The sequence below is a fragment of the Papilio machaon genome, chromosome 11 (genome assembly GCF_912999745.1).
Source record: "Papilio machaon chromosome 11, ilPapMach1.1, whole genome shotgun sequence".
NCBI lineage: Eukaryota > Metazoa > Arthropoda > Insecta > Lepidoptera > Papilionidae > Papilio > Papilio machaon.
Genome location: NC_059996.1, coordinates 8,559,577 through 8,581,046, shown reverse-complemented (window position 1 = coordinate 8,581,046; position 21,470 = coordinate 8,559,577). Strand labels below are relative to the sequence as shown.

At 40.0% G+C, this 21,470-nt stretch overlaps 1 protein-coding gene across 1 annotated transcript in view; it reads left to right on the top strand.

The window, feature by feature from the left end:
- LOC106709675 overlaps window positions 1-21,470 on the top strand; it is a 92,327-nt gene that overhangs the window by 65,674 nt on the left and 5,183 nt on the right. Inside the window, exons 4-10 of the mRNA XM_045680039.1 lie at window positions 10,061-10,159; window positions 13,035-13,690; window positions 13,769-13,909; window positions 15,809-15,987; window positions 16,143-16,282; window positions 16,358-16,494; window positions 19,765-19,950. Of these exons, the coding sequence (XP_045535995.1) occupies window positions 10,111-10,159; window positions 13,035-13,690; window positions 13,769-13,909; window positions 15,809-15,987; window positions 16,143-16,282; window positions 16,358-16,494; window positions 19,765-19,950 (1,488 nt within the window). The 5' untranslated portion in view covers window positions 10,061-10,110. The remainder of the gene's footprint in view (window positions 1-10,060; window positions 10,160-13,034; window positions 13,691-13,768; window positions 13,910-15,808; window positions 15,988-16,142; window positions 16,283-16,357; window positions 16,495-19,764; window positions 19,951-21,470) is intronic.

The window sequence follows — 21,470 nt, the reverse complement described above, 5'->3', positions numbered from 1 at the left end:
ATAACGACTTGCCGAATGATCTTGCCCAAGAACTTTACAAACTATCGGCTTTGCTTAATTACGTCAACAGACATCTCAACTAGTACATACGAGTATAGAGTGGAATATAACTAAAGCGGAGACAGTAATTATAGTCTTAACATACGCGGCAGGCATTTCTCCGTAATATATAGGTAAGATTGTTATTAAAAATCAGTGTTACTTGAGTTAATCTAACATTATAACAGGTTTACACTTAAGGTTAAAGCAGAATTCTCAGCTTTTCTTGAAAATGATTAAATTGCCGGCTGCTGTCGTGAAAGCAAAAAATATATATAATCTGATGCAAATGTTTAGTAAACCCTAACCTTTTCACACGATCTTACCATTAAGAATATTACATTAAAGGTTAGGGTTGGTTATATTAGAGGCAATGTTGGAGATGGCTTTCTTTGATATCGGTACTTCGATACACTTTGAAGGATTCGCTCCACCAAAATTTGCGACATCTTAAATCAGAATGTATTGAAAAGGAACCTTTTAAAAAAATAGACAGACTACAGGGAAGGCAATGAAAAATAATGTTTATAACTAATTCGTTTTAATAATAAAATATGAATAGTAAGTAAGTTATCACGAAGGGCTTACTTTAAGTTTTTTTGTTGTATTTTAAAAACACAAGAAAGTAAAGATAACCTGCGTGGCATGGAATGCAGAGCTGTGTACTCGTAAAACCATTACAAACAGAACAGGTTACACATACACACCTTGCTCGAACGAGTACATATCGCAAGAACGCATAACATCGTATACCATAGATAATATTGCAGTTTTCTTGTGTGTCCACTGACAGTAGAAGAAACTGCAATGTCTCTCGAGCTAAGACAGTTTGACATTTCAATCAAAGTAAACCAGCCGGATAGAGGAGGTTCAGCACAACAAACAGTTTCCAGTGGCGCAACGCGGCGGACAACTTTTAAAACTTTTTGTTGTCAAAGTTTCTTTGTTTTTATTTAAACTGTATTTTAGTTTCTTCAACTTATCAACTTCGTCTTCAAAAGTAGTTTAAAAGTTTTTATTATTATTTATAACTAGTGGTCGCACGCGACTTCGTCAGAGCAGAATTTTAGAAAAAGCAGCCTAAAATATCATCGCGTTCATCAGCTACCTTCCCGTAAAAGATTCGCTTAAGTCGGTCCAGCCGTTCCGGATCTTACTTGGAATAAACGCGGCCTTGTTGCCAAACATACAGACAGACATATACGCGAACAAATATTTTAAAAAATGTTTTTCATTATCAGCAACGCAAATCACATTTATGAAATATGAGTTTTTTTCTCGATATTACAAACAGACCATTTTTTTAATTTGTATAGATTTTGTTTCGAATACAATTTTACTATTTAAAAATTTGTTATCTGTTATTCAATGCTGTCTATTGTCTTTGTTTCTTTTATCTATATATATATAAAAGAAAGTCGTGTTAGTTACACCATTTATAACTCAAGAACGGCTGAATCGATTTGACTGAAAATTGGTGGGCAGGTAGCTTAGAACCAGGAATAGGACATAGGATAATTTTTACCCCGTTTTCTTTTTCTTTTTTTTTTTTATTCTGCGCGGACGGAGTCGCGGGAAAAAGCTAGTTGTTTATATTAAGAAGTCCAGTGTAAACGCCGCGCCGGAACAAATACCATGTAATCTAGCAAACAAGATCGTATTTCTTGTTAGTTTTATATCATTTAACCTTCAGTTAGTTAACACGAAGACGTTCAGTCCGACCAATATTCTTTATATGAAATATTAATTATTGTGTTTATATAAATAATTTTTTTTTTCTACTTTGAACAATATGATTGATATACAGTAACGTTTTCTTTTTAAAGTCTTATGTATATTAATACATATCGCAGCGGTCATTCCAGTGTTTTTATACGCGTAAGTAAATATATTGTTGTTGAAGCCGGATATTACATTTTGCGTGTGAAAAGGAAATTAAGTTTCGTGTAGTTCAAGGCCCTCGCTTTAGATCGATTCTTACACCAAAGACTGCTATATTTTTTCGTTCAAACTTAGCTGTTACAAATTAACTGGTTTTGTGCTTTCTCGTTGCAAATATATAAAACACAGTAATTTGTATAACCACACCTTACTGGTATGTTTAAAACGGTTAATATTTCATTCAGTAAAATATACGGCTGCTGTCACATACACTAATAAGAATACAAAAATAAACCGGGAGTAAAAGTTATTCATAACTTTTTACATGTATTAAAATGGCGATTGTCTCTGGTAGTTGGTAGTTTATAATGTGACATTATTCACGGAGAGTACAAAATAGTCGGCCATTAGAGTGGCCGAGGTCCGGCCAGTTTGCGGCCAGTTGTGACAAATGCGTGGCTCAGTTTGCGGCCAGTGGCAACAAATGCCTGGCTGTGACGGGTCAGGTCACGGACGTGGTTGCTAGATTGCGTTAGCTCATATGACTATATTACTCATACGGTGTTTTTGCATACAGTCATCTTCTCTTGTTAGCTGAAACATAATTCTGAAACAAATATATTTAATTATGTGGTTATTAAAGCAATTACTTTTACTTACAGTTCTTGTCAATTTATAACATAGGAGTGGTTTATGTCGTAACTTTAGAAAAATTAAATCAGCATCCTCTGAGATGGTAGGTAGATTTATTTATTGGCGAGCGAAGGATCACTGGACTATTACTATTCGTCACAATAAATTATGATACAGTCAAACTTGGATAATCTAGGGTCTAAGGTACCGCGATATTTTTCTCGCTCATTTAGGTTTCCCTCTAATCCCAGTGTATAACGTGTATTGATGCTCATAGAACCTCCTTGGTAGCACGGCAGAGGTTGTACGCTCCCTAGGAGGTCGTACTGGCCGGTAACACGAAGCCGTGCATAATAGAAATAGAAATAAAACAGTTGAATAGTAAAAAAGTTGTGAAAATGTTGTGAAAGAAATAAATAGTTTTGTTTTATATTTTAAGTATTCCATAGATTGTTATATATGATTTTTGGTCCAATCGAGCCGGATAAGGGTTTTTCGAAGGTGGAATTAATATTCCCTTCGTTCCATCGACGAGTCTCCGAAAGATTGGCCTACACAGGCGCTTGTAGCGGTGTCTGTGGGTGACGGCGGCGGCGGCGAGTCGAGGCGGCGAGCGAAGTGGATGAACTATTGGGACGGCGCGGGAGTACTTAGTGCTTATAATAAAAAAGTCCGATCCAATAGCTTTAAAGTGAATTGAAGTACAAAATGCCCTTTTGTTAATTTCGTCAAGACGAGCTCTTCGGAAATATTGGCCAGCGCAGGCGCTTTAGCGGCGCCCGTGAGTGACGGCAGCGGAGCGGCGAGTCAAGGCGACGATCTAAGAGGAGGAGTTATAAGGACGACGGCGTACAAGCTTGTGAATAAAGTGAGTCCGTTCTAATTAACTATTAGAGATTAAAGTGATTCGTGAACTTTGTAGTGACTTTCATACTAACCTTGTAAAGATTTGACTTATCGTAATGGAGGGGTTATTAAAATATCAAGAAGATGTTTCGGATAGGATTGTTAAGGCGCAAAGAAATTATAAGAAATCGCCGAAAGATAGATTAACTCGTCCGCATGTACAAATTAGGTTAAAATCGTTAGATGAATTGTGGCAACAGTTCAATAAGACTCATGAAAGTCTTGTTAAGGAGTCTGATTCAAAGGTACTTAAGAGTAGCACGTATTATGTACAAAATGTTTATGATGGAACTGAAGAATGCTATATGGAGTACAAAGCAGAATTATTGATGTTGTTAGAAAGTTTTGAATCTGAAATTATTCATACAAATGAAAAATGTAATCCAAATTCATCTCATGTTAAGTTGCCGAAGATTAGAATTCCTACATTTTCCGGATTATATACAGAATGGGTGACATTCCGAGATTTATTTACATCGTTGGTCCACAATTGTGACTCCCTAGATAACGTCCAAAAAATGCATTATTTAAAGGGATATCTTAGTGGCGAAGCGGAACAACTATTGAGACAGATTCCTATATCCGCTGACAATTATCAGATAGCTTGGGAGACAATTACATCGCGGTACAATAATAAAAAGTATTTAACAGCAAATATTTTAAAAAGATTGTTCAGTTTGAGAAATGCAACTTGTGAATCGGCTCAATATTTAAAACATTTAGTAGATACTGCTGGAGATTGTTTAAATGGCTTAAGTAATTTAGGTGTAAATGTTAGTGATTGGGATGTAATTTTAATTTATATGTTGTCGTTAAAGCTTGACCAGGAGTCCAGAAGGCAATGGGAGTTTTACAGTAATAATAATAGTTCATCGGACGTCTTGTCAACCTTTGATGAGTTTAAAAACTTTTTACTTGATCGAGCTCGAGGTTTAGAGGCAATAGAGACAAATAAATCGAATTCGCATGTTGTTAATAATCATAAAATGGAAAATATGTCAAAGCCTCAGTTTGTTCGGAGATCTTTTCATGTTGTAGATGTTAAATGTCAATATTGTACGGGTGAACACATGTTAAGTCATTGTAGTAAGTTTGCAAACGAAGGCAGTGAATTTCGTCGTAATTTTGTACGGGATAATAATCTATGTTTTGTATGTATAGGCAATAAACATACAGCAAGGTTTTGTAAACAATATGTTAAATGTGATACATGTAGCAAACGTCATCACACCTTGGTGCATCCCGTAGGCATAGACACGGCAACCGGTAGCAATCAGAATCTCGAGTTGAGCGGCTCAAGCGCTGGTGAGGAGTCACCAAGTACAGACGGCACTCCAGGTCAGATTGTGTCGTGTCTTTCGGTAGGTAGGACTTACAATCAAATTTTATTACCTACAGCTTTGGTAAAGGCAAGATCGAGAAAAGGGACTAAGTACAGGTTGCGAGCGTTATTAGATCAAGGTTCGCAGGCATCTTTTGTCACTGAAGCTGCGGTACAGTTATTAAATTTGGAAAGGGTTCCTATAAAGAGTGATATCGTAGGTATAGGAGGAAACAGTAAAGTAGGTTCAAGTGCAACAGTGACATTAGATATTCAATCTCAAATTGATCCTAAGTATGTGGTCAAGGTGCAGGCTTATGTTTTAAATAGTGTAACGGATTTATTGCCTAGTAAGGAAATTCCACTGCTGAATTGGGTAGATATTGAAAAGTTAGAATTAGCTGATCCGGGTTACAACATGCCTAGCAGAATAGACATTCTCCTTGGAGCCAAAGTCTACTCCCAAGTAATACGGGAAGGTATTAAAAGGGATCCGAATGGCTCAACAGTAGCTCAGTCTACAGCTCTGGGTTGGGTACTGTCAGGTGGTGTAAGTGATGTACTCAGGTCTTGTAATTATAAATTTAAGTCGCACGCTCGCTTTGGTGACAACGGATTCTTACAGAAAGGTGGAATGGAATTGCGGAGATGGAATGGTAATTGTGTAGAACGGTCGCGTTGCGTGGATAATGACTTTAGAAAATTTCATAGAAAAAATATGGTTTTCAACAGGGGATCGATGACAGGAGAAGTATATCGGGAAACGGGACAGTTACCATATTCTAGGGTAAAGTTACGGTATGGCAACATAGGGTGCAGGTGTAAAATGAATTATGCTAATCCAAAAAGTACCTATAGGAACTTTACTAATAGATTTCGGTTATTTAAGTATTAAGGCAGTTGTATTGATTAGTATGGGAAAGTCTAAAGAACATAGAATGTAACACCTAAGTATGATATGTTGTAGGGTTACATTAGTTTTTATATTGTTTACATGTGCGTGTGGCCGCAAGGATCTTCTCGCGATAATTATTGACTTATAGCCACAAGGGTTACGGAGTAAGAGTTCCATAAGGTTATTGCTCAAGTAATATATGAAGCGATTAAAGGGTTAGGTTGAATTTGAGACAGGTTATAGGTATATGACTAACTAGTTGTCGATATTACTCAAATAGGGCATTGAGTAAGATTTTTGTACGGTTAGATAATAATAGGCTTCGCATCTAGGTGGTGATGAATATGAATAAGGGAGATTAATATTGTTTAGATATTAAGCTATGTTTATGTTATAGAAAGAAATGTTTGTTTTTATTTGTTAAATGATAAGTTCAGGTATGTTAGTAGCTATAGTTAAGTTTTTAATCCCGCATCATGATGGGCGGATTCTAGTATCTTGTGTAGTAAAAGAATTTTGTCCAGCATCCCATGTCACGGTGGGCATATATATATTTTAATTAGTTTGTTATGTTGTAAAGAAATTTGTCATATTGTACCATGGTGGGCGGAGTGAAGGACACTTGCATCAAAGCAATTGTCCTTGGTGGGCGGTATGTATAACGTGTATTGATGCTCATAGAACCTCCTTGGTAGCACGGCAGAGGTTGTACGCTCCCTAGGAGGTCGTACTGGCCGGTAACACGAAGCCGTGCATAATAGAAATAGAAATAAAACAGTTGAATAGTAAAAAAGTTGTGAAAATGTTGTGAAAGAAATAAATAGTTTTGTTTTATATTTTAAGTATTCCATAGATTGTTATATACCCAGTTTGCTAGATTATGTTGTTATCGGAAACGGTCATAGTCACTTATAAAGGTTTCATTAATTATACAGCAAATGATTGATGATTGAACGATCTATGTAGTGATAGTAGTAGAAACAGGATAAATATAATTAAATATAGAAATAAATTTTTTCAATCCTTCATTTTCTAGACACTTATTAATTATTAATTCGTATTGATATAATGGTGACTTTTCACCCTCCTCTGTGTTTGTGTATATACTTATACCTACCAATTAAGTTGGAAGTCGTTACGTTAAGTTAGTGTTGTGGTGGAATACATGACGTAAACATGACAGTCTACGCCCTCCGTGTAAAGGTCGCTCAATATACCGTCGTAGTAACACCGTAATGCTCAGCCGCAACTTATGCAAACTGCCTCGCGGATTAAGCCACAAAACACATGTTTGCACACGAGCAACGTTTGCTACAGATTTAAGCCCAGTGAAGCGATTAAAGTACTCCTCAGTTCGCTCAAGCTCAGGCTTTATGTTTGCCAGATTTTATCTTCATTAAACATATGATCTCTGCGCTCTGTTTGAGATATGATATTTACATTATAATGTTTCGTAAATACGAGTATAATAAACAAGGATTTTAATTGAAAAATTCAATATTTCTGGAATCAAATATCTGATAGTTGTAAATATTTAGTTTAAACAATCAAATTATTGCACGCGTTTTTTTATCAGGATGAATCTTCCATCCATAAATCGTCCTGATTGTTCAGTACCTCTACACCTTCATGGATGGTTGAATACATTGATGATAAAAGTAAATGTAATTATGAACTTCAACTGCGCGATAACTTTAACCAAAATTGTGTAAAATCAATAAGAGTTCACATACACGCGAGTATTATCGTAGTCGTAGACAAACATCTCAATGTGGATAAACTGTGGATTAGAGCGGTCTTTCAAAGCTTAGTAGTTGGGAAGGGTTCAGCGGTCGGCGGCGGACAAATATGTTTAGGCTTAAATAACAAATGGTCGACTAGGAGTTACCAAAGATCTCGTTAACTCACACTGACTGTTTGAATTGAGTACCGCTGATGTTGTCACGTGCAGTGCAACAAATTGATATATAGTCACTGTTTATTATTGAATATTAAAAAGTATTCTTATATTGATTACCTCGAATTACCAAAGATTTTTGTGTCTCTGTTTGTGCTTTCTGGTAATTTATTGATCCTTACCATTGTTTATAAAATTATTTTTGTGTGTGAGTGGTGGCAAGCGGGGCTCGGTATCGAGTGGAGTGAGGGGTCAGGGGTCAGGGCGAGGCAGGCCGGCGGTCGCGGTCGGCTCTCGCGTTTGCGGCGACCATTTGTTATCGGGCCTTCTTTCCGCTGAACCTTCTAAATTTAATTGACCTACAGATTAACCTCCACGTTTTGATCTCTGATATTATATTATGAATACAATTCTATGACCTACAAGAATGTATTTTACATGAATTTCACATTATCCTTATCCGTTTTTCTTTTATCCTTTTTCTTGACCCTCTCTTTATTACGTGACGAGATTACTACGGACTGTTACCAATATTTTTAAACGATACTTTATACGGTAATTAAAAGGCAAGCTATTAAGTATAACATACGTTAGTGCCTGACTAAGTACGCCGTTGTCTGGAGACCTCTCGTGCTGACGTTCGCCGAGGCGGGGGTGGGGGTGGGTATAATCCGGGAGAGGGACGGACTGAATACTAATTACCGGTGAACAGCTCAGACGTGTGGAGCGCAATCTCTGAGTACAAGAGGAATTTAAGTTGTTTTTTAACTTAACTCGAAATTGCTTTTGGTGCAAAAATTATTGAACTGCATCTAATTACAAGTAATATAAACATTAAGATTACATTATTTTGAAGCATTAGAAAGAGAACTACGTTGTAATTACAGGCCATAAATAATTCTTCCTCTTAATGAGTTTTAAGCTGTGCAATTTGTAGCGAGCGATTCGCTCTGGAGCCGCTTACAGTTAAACTAGCTGCGGTAAGGAACTACCATGATAGTTATTACAGTTGAAGACGCTTACAGAATTAATTATCAACTGCTGACTGCTGTCTGCCGGGCCATCTCTGTATTGCCCAGACGCCGAGTGCAAAGGAAGCGCTAACAACCTCATCCTGCAATCGCAATGTCACTTGACAGCATTAACAGTAGTAATAAGAAGTTATCTCTTTTATTCAATTATCTTGTTAAATTGTCAAATTCTACCATACGGCAGAACTCCACTGACATGGACAGCAATATGTAATAATACAAATATAAGGGCAGTTGAGTTCTACGGTTTGTTTGTTTGATTTGATCATTGAAATAACTAAATGTTTGAACTGTTTACTTTCTGTGTTGTAAGCAATACAAATGTTCGCTCTATTTGTCGGCGTGTTCCGGCCCCGGAGCGGTTACATTCGATCGATATTTGAATTGCAAATCAAACTTTATTCGATCCCGTGCCCAATTTTACCTCTCGTTTGCAAACCGCCCTCAATTACAGCGCGGTTGTCCGGTACAATACAACTGACGACAGCACACGGAATACTGTCGTATCAAGAACACCCACAACAATAAAACTGTAGGCGGCTTCAGCAAAATAGGATCCGATCGAGTCAGGGTTTTGTGAAACTGAGAATACGGGCATTGGCTAATGTCAGTCTAAATAAAAAACATTTTTATAGTTTTATAAAAAAGACAGCCACTTGTTATTAAGTCAGTAATGAAGCAAGTAGAAATCTTACTTCTTACTATATAATATTATAAATGCGAATGTTTAGATGGATGGATGTTGGTTTGAAGGTTTCTAGAACGGCTGCATGGATCTCGATGTAATTTGTCATAGAGGTATAGCACAGTCTGTAAGAACACATAGGCGGAATGAAGTTTTTCTTTTAAATTCCGCGCAGAACAAGTCGCGGGCGACAGAAATATTTGTCATCTCTACGACAAACAGCAAACAGTTCATCGACATATTCGAAGGTAAAATGTGAGAGGTCACTACAATATGTACATATAATATACAGACGTGTGACGTAGTGAAAACTCACAGCTATCATCCCTGTTACCTTTCAAAAGTATTGTAATACATAATCTTTATAGTAGAACATGCAACCTCATTGACGTATTGATTCAGCCGCTCATTTCATTTCTAATGTTTCTTTTGCTGATGGCTGACTTTAACACCATAAAATAGCGTAGGTACTTTTTTATTTAAACATTTTATTTCTCCGAAAATTAAGCTAGTGATTATTTCTACGATTTACGATTATTTATACTCTTTTCGAAAAAAAAATACATTATCAGGTAACATGTAAGAGTTTGACAATGTAATCAGCGATCGATACCGGCGACTAACGAGCGCCGGCACCGACCAATTTCAAATTGCCCCAAATAACGTACCTATCGTATATCAGTATGTATACCGCGCGCTTACACATAAAATAATTGATGAGCCTTTCCGCTTAAAAGCTTTCCGGTTATTACAGTTGTGATGTTCGTTTCAGATCGGCAGCTACTGCGTGAGCGCGGCGGGCTGATGGCCCGATGACGCAGCATGCGCCGCGTGACCATCGCCGCTTTACTGCGGCTTCTCCTCGTCGCAGGTACTACTCAAGCTTCAATGGATTGCGATTATTTCAAAATATACAAATAAAATTAGGTGCGACGTACTGTTTGGAAATAATGCGTTTTGTAAATTTTACTTTGAGGTTTAACTGGTTGGTTTATTATTCAAGTGACGTGAAAAATGGTTATTCGAGCTTCTACAGCTTAACATTTATTAGGTAACTGCATTTGTGTACATCAGAAGGTTATTAAATCTTAAAATTATTACGTTACACACACATATGAAACCCTAAATAAAGCAATAAAGCTACCAGTTTTGCGTCGATAACGCGCGGCCGCGGTCCTGCATTAAAAAGCGCATAAAGGCTTCGACGCGCGCTAAAACTCCCTCTTATACATATTTTTATTATTATTTCACAATCAAAATTTTATGGTAACACATAAGCCTGGTTTTAGAGTGGAATTATGATAATGTGCAGTGCTTGGGAGTGGCTGTTTACTGAGCCTTGGCGCATACTACGGCTTTTTACAGATGGAAACAAAATTTATTACCTAAAGTTTTTTATTTGACACAATTTTATGATTCTGTGCCGAGATGACAATCTCCGGTGAGAAATCGTACTTCTTTTGTTTAATTGTTATCAGTTTATAAAAAGTTTACTCTATCTGCTTGTGCCTCGTAACATTTTACTTTTTTTTAATTTTATTTCCGATGTTGATACCAAATATAAAAGCAAGGTAATCAAAACGAGTCTTTTTACCACCGCACCTTACACAAGTTTCTAACAAAGTCAAATAAATGAAAATTGAACAAGAAACAACAGCTTAGTCTAGTCATTTTTTCGCATATGACTCGATTGATAAATTGACAAAGCTGTGGAGGCGTCGAGACGCGAAGGAGTGGCGCACTACGTAAGTGATTTGTCTCCCCTCAATATGGCGCAGACTATATTTTTATCCATTTGCTTTATCACAACATAGAATACTACTGATAAGTTTATATACGAATAGTGAAGTCAATTCTATACAATTTTTAAAACAAACATAATTCGTTTCGTGTTGTAATACATATACTTATATATATGTAACATATATGTATATACCTAACATAGACATATTTCCTTTGTTCGTACATAAGGTAGGTTTATCAATTAACGATGTCGGTGAATTACCGGGGCTAGGTCTTGCCGTGGCTGTGGGGGCTGTAGGGGTGTGGGGGAGGGGGTGCAGACACATTAATTTTAAGACATCGGCCCGGCCCACCCCGAGCCGACCTCAGCCATCGCATTACCGCTCTATCAACAGACCTACTGCCCGATAAAAACTATTTGGCACGAGTACATTTTGTGTTGGAGGTCGATAGACTTTCCTCAGATACCATTACGTTGTTTGAATACTTCAGATATACGAATAGATCAAAGTAATTGCATCAATTCAGTTATTTGCGTCTTATTTTGTTCCTGTGGATGTGACTAGTAAAGTCCTCATAATGTGTTTACAATATTGATCTGCTTCTAATAACCAAGTGCATAAAACTTCGTTATTATCTAGATAGTAACAGATGGCTAGGATGACCTAATTAAAAGGGATTTTATAATAAAGGCCAACATTTTATTTTAGCTTATTTTAAAGTATCAGATATTAACTTCACTGCAGTTTTATTGCAGGATTATTAATTAAAATTACTTGTTGAAATTTCTTCATCGTGCTTAGTTCAGGTGAGGTCTTGCTAAGCTGGTCCCATTTACACTTGATCGCCATTACTGTCTGCCGCACTAATAAATTGTTTAATATTTCATTGGCAACACTTCGCATCGGAGCAAATTCATTTTGCAAAGAAACGCCTCATTTAGCTCTGATTCACGGCCGCTAAAGCTAAGACGTTTTAATTTATATAAACGGTTTTGAAGAAACAACAAGCGCCAGTGTAATGTGATACCTCAATTTTCAAACCCTATTGTATACTTGGCCACGTTTAAATGCAGCAATGCGATCACGCAGGTCAAGCTCCTCTGGTTGCATCGCAGCTGCGCGATTGCTTACTGCGGGGGCTGCGCGAGACGGAGACCTTACAATATCTCATATCGTATTATATCATTTCCTGTGCAAAGTGTGCAACATTCAGTAAAAAAGTAAAATAGTTCCTACTGCCAAGACGGAATTACATCTAACCACATTACAAAATGTTCTGTTCACTTATACTCTTGCTTCTTACGCAAATGGTTAAAAGAACCGTTAGTAATTTATATGTAATTATAATATTAGTAAGGTATTAATCCTTTATATTCTTTCTCTCAAGTCTGGAAGTCACAGAACAAAATCAACTACGAGTTGCATTACTAATCCAAGTAGTACTCGGCCGGCCCTCGGGAATTAGAGATTTCTTAACGTTAACGGAGACGTTTGTAGTGCTAAAGTAAATGACGATTTTAATACATACAGCTTTTTTATATCAAGAGGTGGAAAACGACCAAACGGATACCTGGATTCGCCGAAATAGCGAGGCGACCGTTGCCCATAGACATCCACAAATGTAGATGCGTTGCCTACCTTTAGTCAACGGAGAATGAGACGCACAGAAAGAGGATATTTCTCCTTCTTATGCGTCCCCTCTTCCGCCAAATCCACTTCCCCTTCCCATCCTTTCGTAATAAGAAAAGGGTGGGAAAGGAAAGGGGACTAAAATTAGGCCTCCGGCACCACACTCAACAGACGAAATGCTGAATTGCTTCCACTTCACGCTTATCTTCTGTGTGGTCGTGGTATTTCACCGGTCCACCCGGCCCATTCGTGCACCCAACAAATATTTTTGTTGCGGGATCTAACACTGTTAAGCTAAATGATTACTGTGTTTATATAGTTTGAATACATCGCACAGAACTTCGCGTTTTAACTGTTTAAATCTGTCGCCAGGCGGCGCTAGCTTTGCAAACCCGTACGGCGGCGAGGAGCGCGTGGACCTCGGACAAGTATGGGTGGATATCCCGAGCTCGCTGGTCGCGCTGGGCGGGGACGTGCACATCACGGTGCGCGGTGCGCCCGCCGCCGCCGCTGCAGCGCTGCGCGTGCGGCTCGCACGCGAGGACGACGGTCGCGCTCTGCTTGCCACAATGCCCCTCGCGCTCGATGCCGAAAGCCGCATGACGCTGCCCTGCGGTTACTTCTCTAGGGGTGGTACCTACTACCTGGAGCTCGTGGCTGAAGGGGATCACTTGCCGGCGGAGGACTACGAGGCCGACGCCACCGAGCGCACGACCGAGGAGGGCGAGCGGGTGCGCCGGGCGGCCGACGGCGACACGGTGCAGACGGGCGAGGGCGCGGTCAAGTCGTGGCAGTTCGAGGTGCAATGGCCGACGGCGACGCTGGACGTGACGCCGGAGCGAATCCAGACTTACCCGGAGCGCGCGGTGACGGCCATCGTTGAGTTCCCGCGGGCGGTGTGCGCGCCGCTGCGGGCAGGCGCCGACTTTTGGCTGGAGCTGCTGTACTGCGGCCACGCTAGCGGCGGCGCCGTGCTCTGCGACGGCAGGAATACCAGCTCGCACGCACACGTCCTCTACTCGGAACAGGTATACGATCGTCGCAGTATCTTAATATTTGTAATTGTATGAAATAATAAAATATACTTGCACGTACGCGTTGTGCAGATGCACGCGTTCCCCGGGCGGCGCACGATGACGCTGCGCTGCGAGCTGTTCGGGCAGGCGGGGGACTACGCGCTCACGCTACGCCCCGCCGCGCCCGCAGCACCCGCCGGGTCCCAGGACCTCGCCGCTGCATTCATAAAGGTCTCGTATTGATCATAGCCCCATCGGTCATATTGCAAATATATATATCTTTGGTGTAGTGACAATTTTACTGGGCTCGGCTACTTAGTAAACATCATTAGCGAGGTAAAAACGCAACGACTCCACTGGCTCGGCAACTTAGAAAGAATGGAAGATGTTCGCGGTGTCAAACGCGCATACATGGGACGACCGAGTGGACGGTGCCCAGTTGGCCGTCCCAGGTATTGTTGAATGGATGAGGTGGATAAAGGATCTTCGGGAGCTACAGGTCCGGGACTGGGTCGGGACGGCGCGGGATCGGAAAAAGTCGGACTTTTGTTGTCGGAGGCCAAGGCCCACTTCGGGTCACTGAGTCACCCTAGTTAGTTAGTTAGGGACAATTTTACACGTTAAATTGAAGAAATAATGTAACGAAGTATGATGGAGTAGTAATTAACTAAAAACATTATTCACTTTTATATCAATAGATGGGAACTTCTTTAAAAACGCGAATAATCTGCAGATTGGACTGAGTTGAAGTTACCGAGTGCACTGAGCGAAGCAACAGTCTCCAAGGGCACGCCGCAGCCCGCCTTCATGATCTGTTTTTCCAATTGAAATTTTTCGAGTGCAGTTCAGAATTGTTTTACAAACTTTCCTGCAAAATTAAAAATAATTGTACAAATTGAATTCTGAGAAAAGAAGTTCAACTTTGTTTTCCAATATTGTACACTAACAAAGTAAGATGGCTCCGAGCTGATAGGGGTCGTCGTGTAGTAGGGTTTGGGCACTTTTTGTAGCAGCGCTGAAAAGTCTTGAAACGCTGTTGAAGTCGCCAATAAAGCCCTCGACCCAGCCTCGGCCGAGAGCCACTTAGGTGCTTCAGAACCGCTGCCGCTGCCAGACACGGTTTTAATGTTTAGTGTGTACAATAGAATCGTGTTCAATAAAAAAAAATACAAATTAAAGCTCAATTTATAAGAGCATTGTAAAAATACGCTAAAGTGTAGTACCCTTTACAGTAACTTTTCCTGATTAATGTTTGTGGAGTCTATTGTTAAATTAGTAAATAATATATACCTACATTTCAACCGCAACATTCTCGTTGCTTGCAATCTGCAGAGATGAGCAGTTCACAGAATTGTATTTGCGACAAATGTCATCGTTTGCACTCGAACATCGAATTCGGCGTTGCCTGCAAATTGCAAGTTGAAACACTTTTACAATTTTATTTTGTATTTATTTACAAAATCACTTTAGGATTAATGTAAGTATGTTTCGTTTTTATGCCGAATAAAAACTGAATAGCGCGTGGTTCTGCCTCTAAAATGTTTTTCGTGTGTTTTAAAATAGCTGCAGTAACACAATTTTTCCATACGCCCTCGACTTTAATAGACGTATTTAACGACTTTACAGTCTATTTAGTAAAGTTGGAACTGCAGCGGCTGCAGCAAACGTTTTAATATTTGAAGCGCTACAACGCTGTGTAGGGGAGAGCCCGCCCGAGCGGCACACGTCTAGCTCGCTCGATACTTTGCTAACAAAACTAGGCCTTTGCACTAGAGCTTTAACTTGATATACGTTTTCATATTATTACTTAAAAAAAACTCGCATTCCTTGAAAAGGCATTCGCTAACATACAATAAATATCTGACTTAAAATTTAAAAAGGATTAAGATGTAATAGTAGATGAAAAATTTAAATTACAGACACAGATGTGTACTCTTCGATGTTAAATGATGACTGAGCAACTTGCCTATCGCAATACAAGAGCTTTGAACGCAGCTTTACACGGAGTTTGATATTCACTATTGTATTTAAATAGAACGTTTATGTTTCCAGACTTCAAGCGAATGCACGTATATTTGTTAATAATGTATTCATGTGTAGTCAGTTATGTTGTTGTGGTGGTCGGTGCAGGCGGACTGGTCGGAGCAGTTCGTGCTGAACGTGCGCGGCGGGTCGGTGCTGCCGTGCGGCGCGGGCGTGCGCGTGCTATTCCAGTACCCCGAGTGCGTGCTCGAGCGCGCCGACCGCGTACGCGTCTTCGGCCGCGACCGCGACCGACTCCGCTATGTCGCCGAGCGCAGGGTCACCAGGTCGATTACACCTCGCTTACTGTTCCCCAAGCGGCCCAAAATATGTAAAACAATATTAAAGACTACGGATCCTTCGTCACCATCTATATCTACACATATTAGTTGTATGTCACAAATCTGCTCGTTAACTTCATCTGTCGTGTTGTGTTGCGTAGAGGGCAACACACGGCGTCGTTCGACTGTCGGCTGTTCAGCGAGCGGTTCCCTGAGTACTGCTTCGTGTACGTGTCGCAGGCGGTGACGGGCGCCGTGGCCGACGTGCGAATGGACTGCCTGCCCACGCTGCCGCTCTCGGGTACCTCGAGCTCCAGTCGTAGGGCCTCCTTGTCTTAGCACATAGCCTCTTCTTACTACTGGTTGTGTTGTGCAGAGGGGGGCGCGGGCGCGTGGGGCGCGTGGTCGGCGTGGTCGGCATGCCCGGCGCCCGCGCACTGCAGCACGCGCACTCGCAGCCGACACCGCTTCTGCGACTCCCCACCGCCCGCCTACGGCGCCAAGTACTGCGAGGTAAGTCTGTTAGCCGACATTGCCAGGAAACCTCGATATTTTTATTTATACCGTTCATTAAAGGGAACAAAAAGCTTATTTAAAGGAAGTAAGAAGAGAGTATGAAAATGGGTTTAGGAATCGCATCATCACACAACAGAATCTTGAAAAGTCAATTAATAATGTTTTGAATTTAATATTGATGTGAAACATCTATAGGATCACTTGTAAACCGAATCGTTGAGTTGGCGACGCTTGCCGTGGCGACGGTCGCCAAGCTATATACTAAGGTATACATCATATATACCGAACCCGGCCTGAATCCACCATAATATGATGCTTTCCGTCCTTGTCTTCGGGGACTTTCCACAGTATGAAGGAACCCCGATAATTGAACTGATCGGAACCTCGAACATTTTAAACCGTTGCTTTGCATATATATTAAGCTACTAGAAAAACTTCAATATCGTGTTTTAGAATATTGTTAATATTGTTTGTTGTTGAGCGCGACTTCACCATAGCAACGACGTGACAAGAGATAACGAAAATTTGTAGAAAATAAATGTACTTCTTGTGAAGATTTAAGTTTTTATTCATAGAATAAATAATAATATTATTAAAATAATATATATATATATATATATATATATATATATTATTTTAATAATATTACCTTTATGCATATTGTACACACACGATGTTTCACATCTGCCAGGCGTCCCGTGACGGATCACATTTTTTTTTTTTATATAAATCTACGTTTGTTGCCATAAACATTCTTATGTCATATTTTACCTGTGTGTTTTACAAAGCGTCTATATAAAAATAGTCATTTTCATGCAAAGGCCATTTCACGCATTTACAGAGGTCAGTGGGTATATACATTTCAAAATAATGTTTATGGCAAGCTTTTGTTGTGCGCAGACAACGCGTTGCTAGGCAGCCGTTTAATCGATAATTTTCGATTTCCACACAATGTGCTTTGTTATACTGAGTATTTGAATTCGTTTATTTTTATCGTGTTATATTTAGTCATAAATCATGCCGCCTAAAAAAGAAAAGGGTAAGAAACAGAAACAAGAAGAAGCCCCGGCAGCGCCCACAGTGACGGAAACGGAAAAAACATTTTTCGAGTTAGAAATAGCAGACTGCAATAGAAAAGTCGCAAGACTTCGGGCATCCATCGAAGAATACGAAATACGAAATGAGGAGTTACAGAAAGCATACGATAAGTTGGACGAAGACCGCGCAGATATTATTGCATATCTGAAGAAAGTGCTCAATACGAAAAATGAAGAAAACGTCGAGCTGAAAGAGAAGGTGAAAGGCCTCGAGGAAATCAGGGAAATAGAAACGGCTAACTTTAAGAAAACCGTGTCTGAACTGGAAAGAAATTTTACCGTAATGAAAGAACAATTGACTTCTGAAAATAAGTTATTGGCAGGTAAATTAAACACGCTTGAAGAATTTAGATGTATTAGAGATGATTTAATGAGGAAATATGAGAAGCAGGAACAAGATTTTAAAGACCAAGAAATGAAATACAAAAGAATTATTTATGATGCTGAAAAGAAATTTGTAATAGGTAAAGATAAATTAAAAAAAGAAATGGAAGGCAGATTGTTACAGCTAGCGCAGGATTTTCAAGATGCGACTGAACTTAGAGTAGCGGCATCAACTCACAGGGTGATCAGGGAAAATATAGCGATCAATAATGAACTTGATAACATATTGTCCGCGCAGTCAAAGTTGACTGACCTAAATGAGAAATACAGGGAAAGCGAGAGAAATGCTCGCATCTCTATGGAACTAGCAGAAGAAGAGAGAGATAAAGCTATCAATAGAAGTATCGTTCAAAAGAAAGTGATCGATCAGCTCACAGCGGCCTTCCAAAATATAAACAAGGAAAAAGCTTTATTCGAAAAAAGAAACTATGACTTTGAAACGTTGCAAGCAAAGATTCAGAAACTAACCAAAGAAAACGAGAACCAGTTGTTGCAAATTCGTATTCTAGAGCAAAATCTTCACGCAAAAATGACCGATGAAAATAAATCTATCGTTGAAACGTCCAAAGTTAATAAAGAAAATGCTAAACTGAAGAAAATACTAAAAGAAGCGGCTACAGCGATCCAGGCGGCTTTGAAATTAGACGAATGGGCCACCACGGACAAGAGCCGTGATATAATGAATAGAGAACTATTGCTTTCGCGCTTGCTCTCAATTATAAACCAATATCGCGAATTGCATAAAGCTGACTCCACGGATACTTTTGCTTCTCTAAGTAAAATATACGAAGAAGGGGATTTAGGGTTCGTTCCGAAACCATCTTCGAAGAAATCGATGGGTTCCACGGTCGCTCTAACATCATCTAGAGAAACACTCCCCGCTGAAAAAGAAAGCGCTCTATCGATGGCGGTGTCCACCTCGACAATAGGGAGTATCAAAACCATACCAAGTATGAAACTCGTCCCTCCGTCGTCGGCACAGGATGTCACCGTGAAACAAAGCGTCGCCTCGTTTGTGACGTCATCCCACTCTTCGGATACATCGAGATCGTCCGAGGAAGAAAAGGAGGAGGAAAGCGATGACATAGAGGCGCAGCTCGTTAAAAGTAAATTGGAAATTCAGAAATCGATAATGAAAGATTTAGCGTCCCAAAGGAGACTGAGCTCGCGAGCGCGGCTCTCCGAAGAAAAACAGAAGGCATTGATGTCCAAGTCCGTTATCTTTGAGGAAAAAGAGGATGAAAGCGTAGAGGGCGAAGGCAAGTCTCAGGTGGGAGACTCGGAAACTGCAACGGGCGAGGCCGAGGGCGAAGGCGAGGGGCTGGAGGGGCCGGGGCTGGAGGAGCAGCCGCCCGACGGTGACAAGGACGAGGAGCAGCATAAGGAGGAGGAGCCCAAGTGAACTAACTTTTGGTATCTATGTAATATTTTTCATTATAACTTTTCTGACTGCTTGTTTAAAAGAAAGGACTTTTATGCTGTTTATCATGTGTACTTTTATGATATTATGTTAAGTATATATTGATGAATTTATTTTGTTAAATGTATTTTAGAATAAAGTATAAGAAGATAGAATGTTTTATTTCATGTCGTATACCCTAAGTCATAAAATATTTTATAACACCAACTTATGGCAACGGACAAAAACTTTACATTTTTAAAAGTAAAGTAAGTAATCTTTGTTTCCAAACTATTTTGGTTTGGAATGAGACACATTTTCGACGACGCGATTAGCGGCGCTCGACGGACCGATTAGTGGAAAAGGTATTAAGTGTGAGTGTGTTAGGGCCCGGCGGTGGAGCTGGCGGCATGCGAGTGTTCGGCGCAGGCGTGGGCGGGCGACGCGCCGGCCGTGGTGGCGGAAGTGGGCGCACGATGCCGCTGCGGCTGCGTGCTGCACCTGGCGCCCGCGGCGCGCTTGCTGGCCGGCTCGGCGCGCGCCTGCCCCGCACGCTCCTTCTGGCTGCTACAGGTTAACTCTAAAACAGTTACTTACTTATGATTAATAACGATTGCTTTTTCTATTTCAAAATGCCAGCAACTAATTTTTTCTTTGAAGTGATCTTCGGAATTCCCTTAGCGCATACTTAGTATGAGAATTTTACATAAAACGTCTGTTTAAGCAACCATTAAATTGATTGTGAGTGCGGCTGTAAGTGTCTTTACTGTTTCACTTATTAATCGGGTTAAGTCGTAACCGTTGTAAACATAATCCTGAAATGGTAAATGTTGAAATGTTGTGTAAACTCCCCGCCCCTAAAGCTGTCAGGAGCATTCGCTCAAGTTACCGTCGAAAGCAACTTGTCCGCGGCAACTTCTTGTTTGTTAATGTTGTACTTGGCGCGTCAAAACACCTGCCAAGTGTTCCTGCGCTGCCGACGTACTTGTTATTGCTTAATTTAAAATTTAATATTAAACAAAAAATTATTGCTAATTAATCCGCTACATCTTTTGTCATATTTAAAAGTAGATTTAGGTACTTATAATATACGGCGATTATTTTCGTATTAATTTACTTGTCATAATTATATTTTGTCATGTCAGTAGTATTGCAAAAAGAAGATACAAAATGAATGTATACATATGTATGTATGTTTCAATAATATTTGCAAAAGATCCATTTCTACTGGCTGAGGTTATGTTATGATGATTGAGTTTGTAGCAAAGACAAGCCATAGCAAGTTACCCGTTACCTCGTCACTGACCGGTTGCGACAGCTTTTAACAAACGACCTCGCAAACTTCTCACTAACTTTATTACCGAGGTAAATTGAGATACCGTTTTAGTTGAATAGATGTCGATACAGTTTTATTTCGTTATGAATTTACAGCAAACTGAAAACAAGATGAAAGTTTGTAATTACTGTCCGCTGACTGAACTAATCGAATTGAAGATTTATAATAAAAGGAATAGACATTTAATATTTTAACCTTTATTGACATTGTTTGTTCTAAACGAAAGTTCACTGCAGAAATTATGATAACCTTATCTGGTGTAAATTGTGTAGAAAGCCACGGTAGTGGTTATTGCAGTTTACAGGTAGCGATGTAGGTTGCTACACAGATCCCGCAGCGCTTCACTCGACCGTACAAATGTGTCAAAGCAATTTTCGTTTCGACATTTAGATTAACCATTACTTCACTAGTCACATGCAACTACCAATTGAGACCACTTGGGGCGCTGCTAAGTCACAGGAACAATTTACCCGAGTAATATAAACTTTTAAACTGCACTCCGTTCAGAGCGACACATCGGTCTAACATTACACGTTACGATTCTAGACTTAATTCTCGAGTACGATACAAATTCCGGGCCGGCTCCGGAATCGTCCCGGTCCCGACTGGAGGACTATATTCGCGGTCCAATTAAACTTGGCTACAATTAATTCCCACAGCGCGGAGACGAGCTATCGCTAAACGCCAAACGACCGTCGACGAAACAATTCCACCCACATCAATTTATCTCCGCTTTGTTCCCGAGCAAGTTATGTTG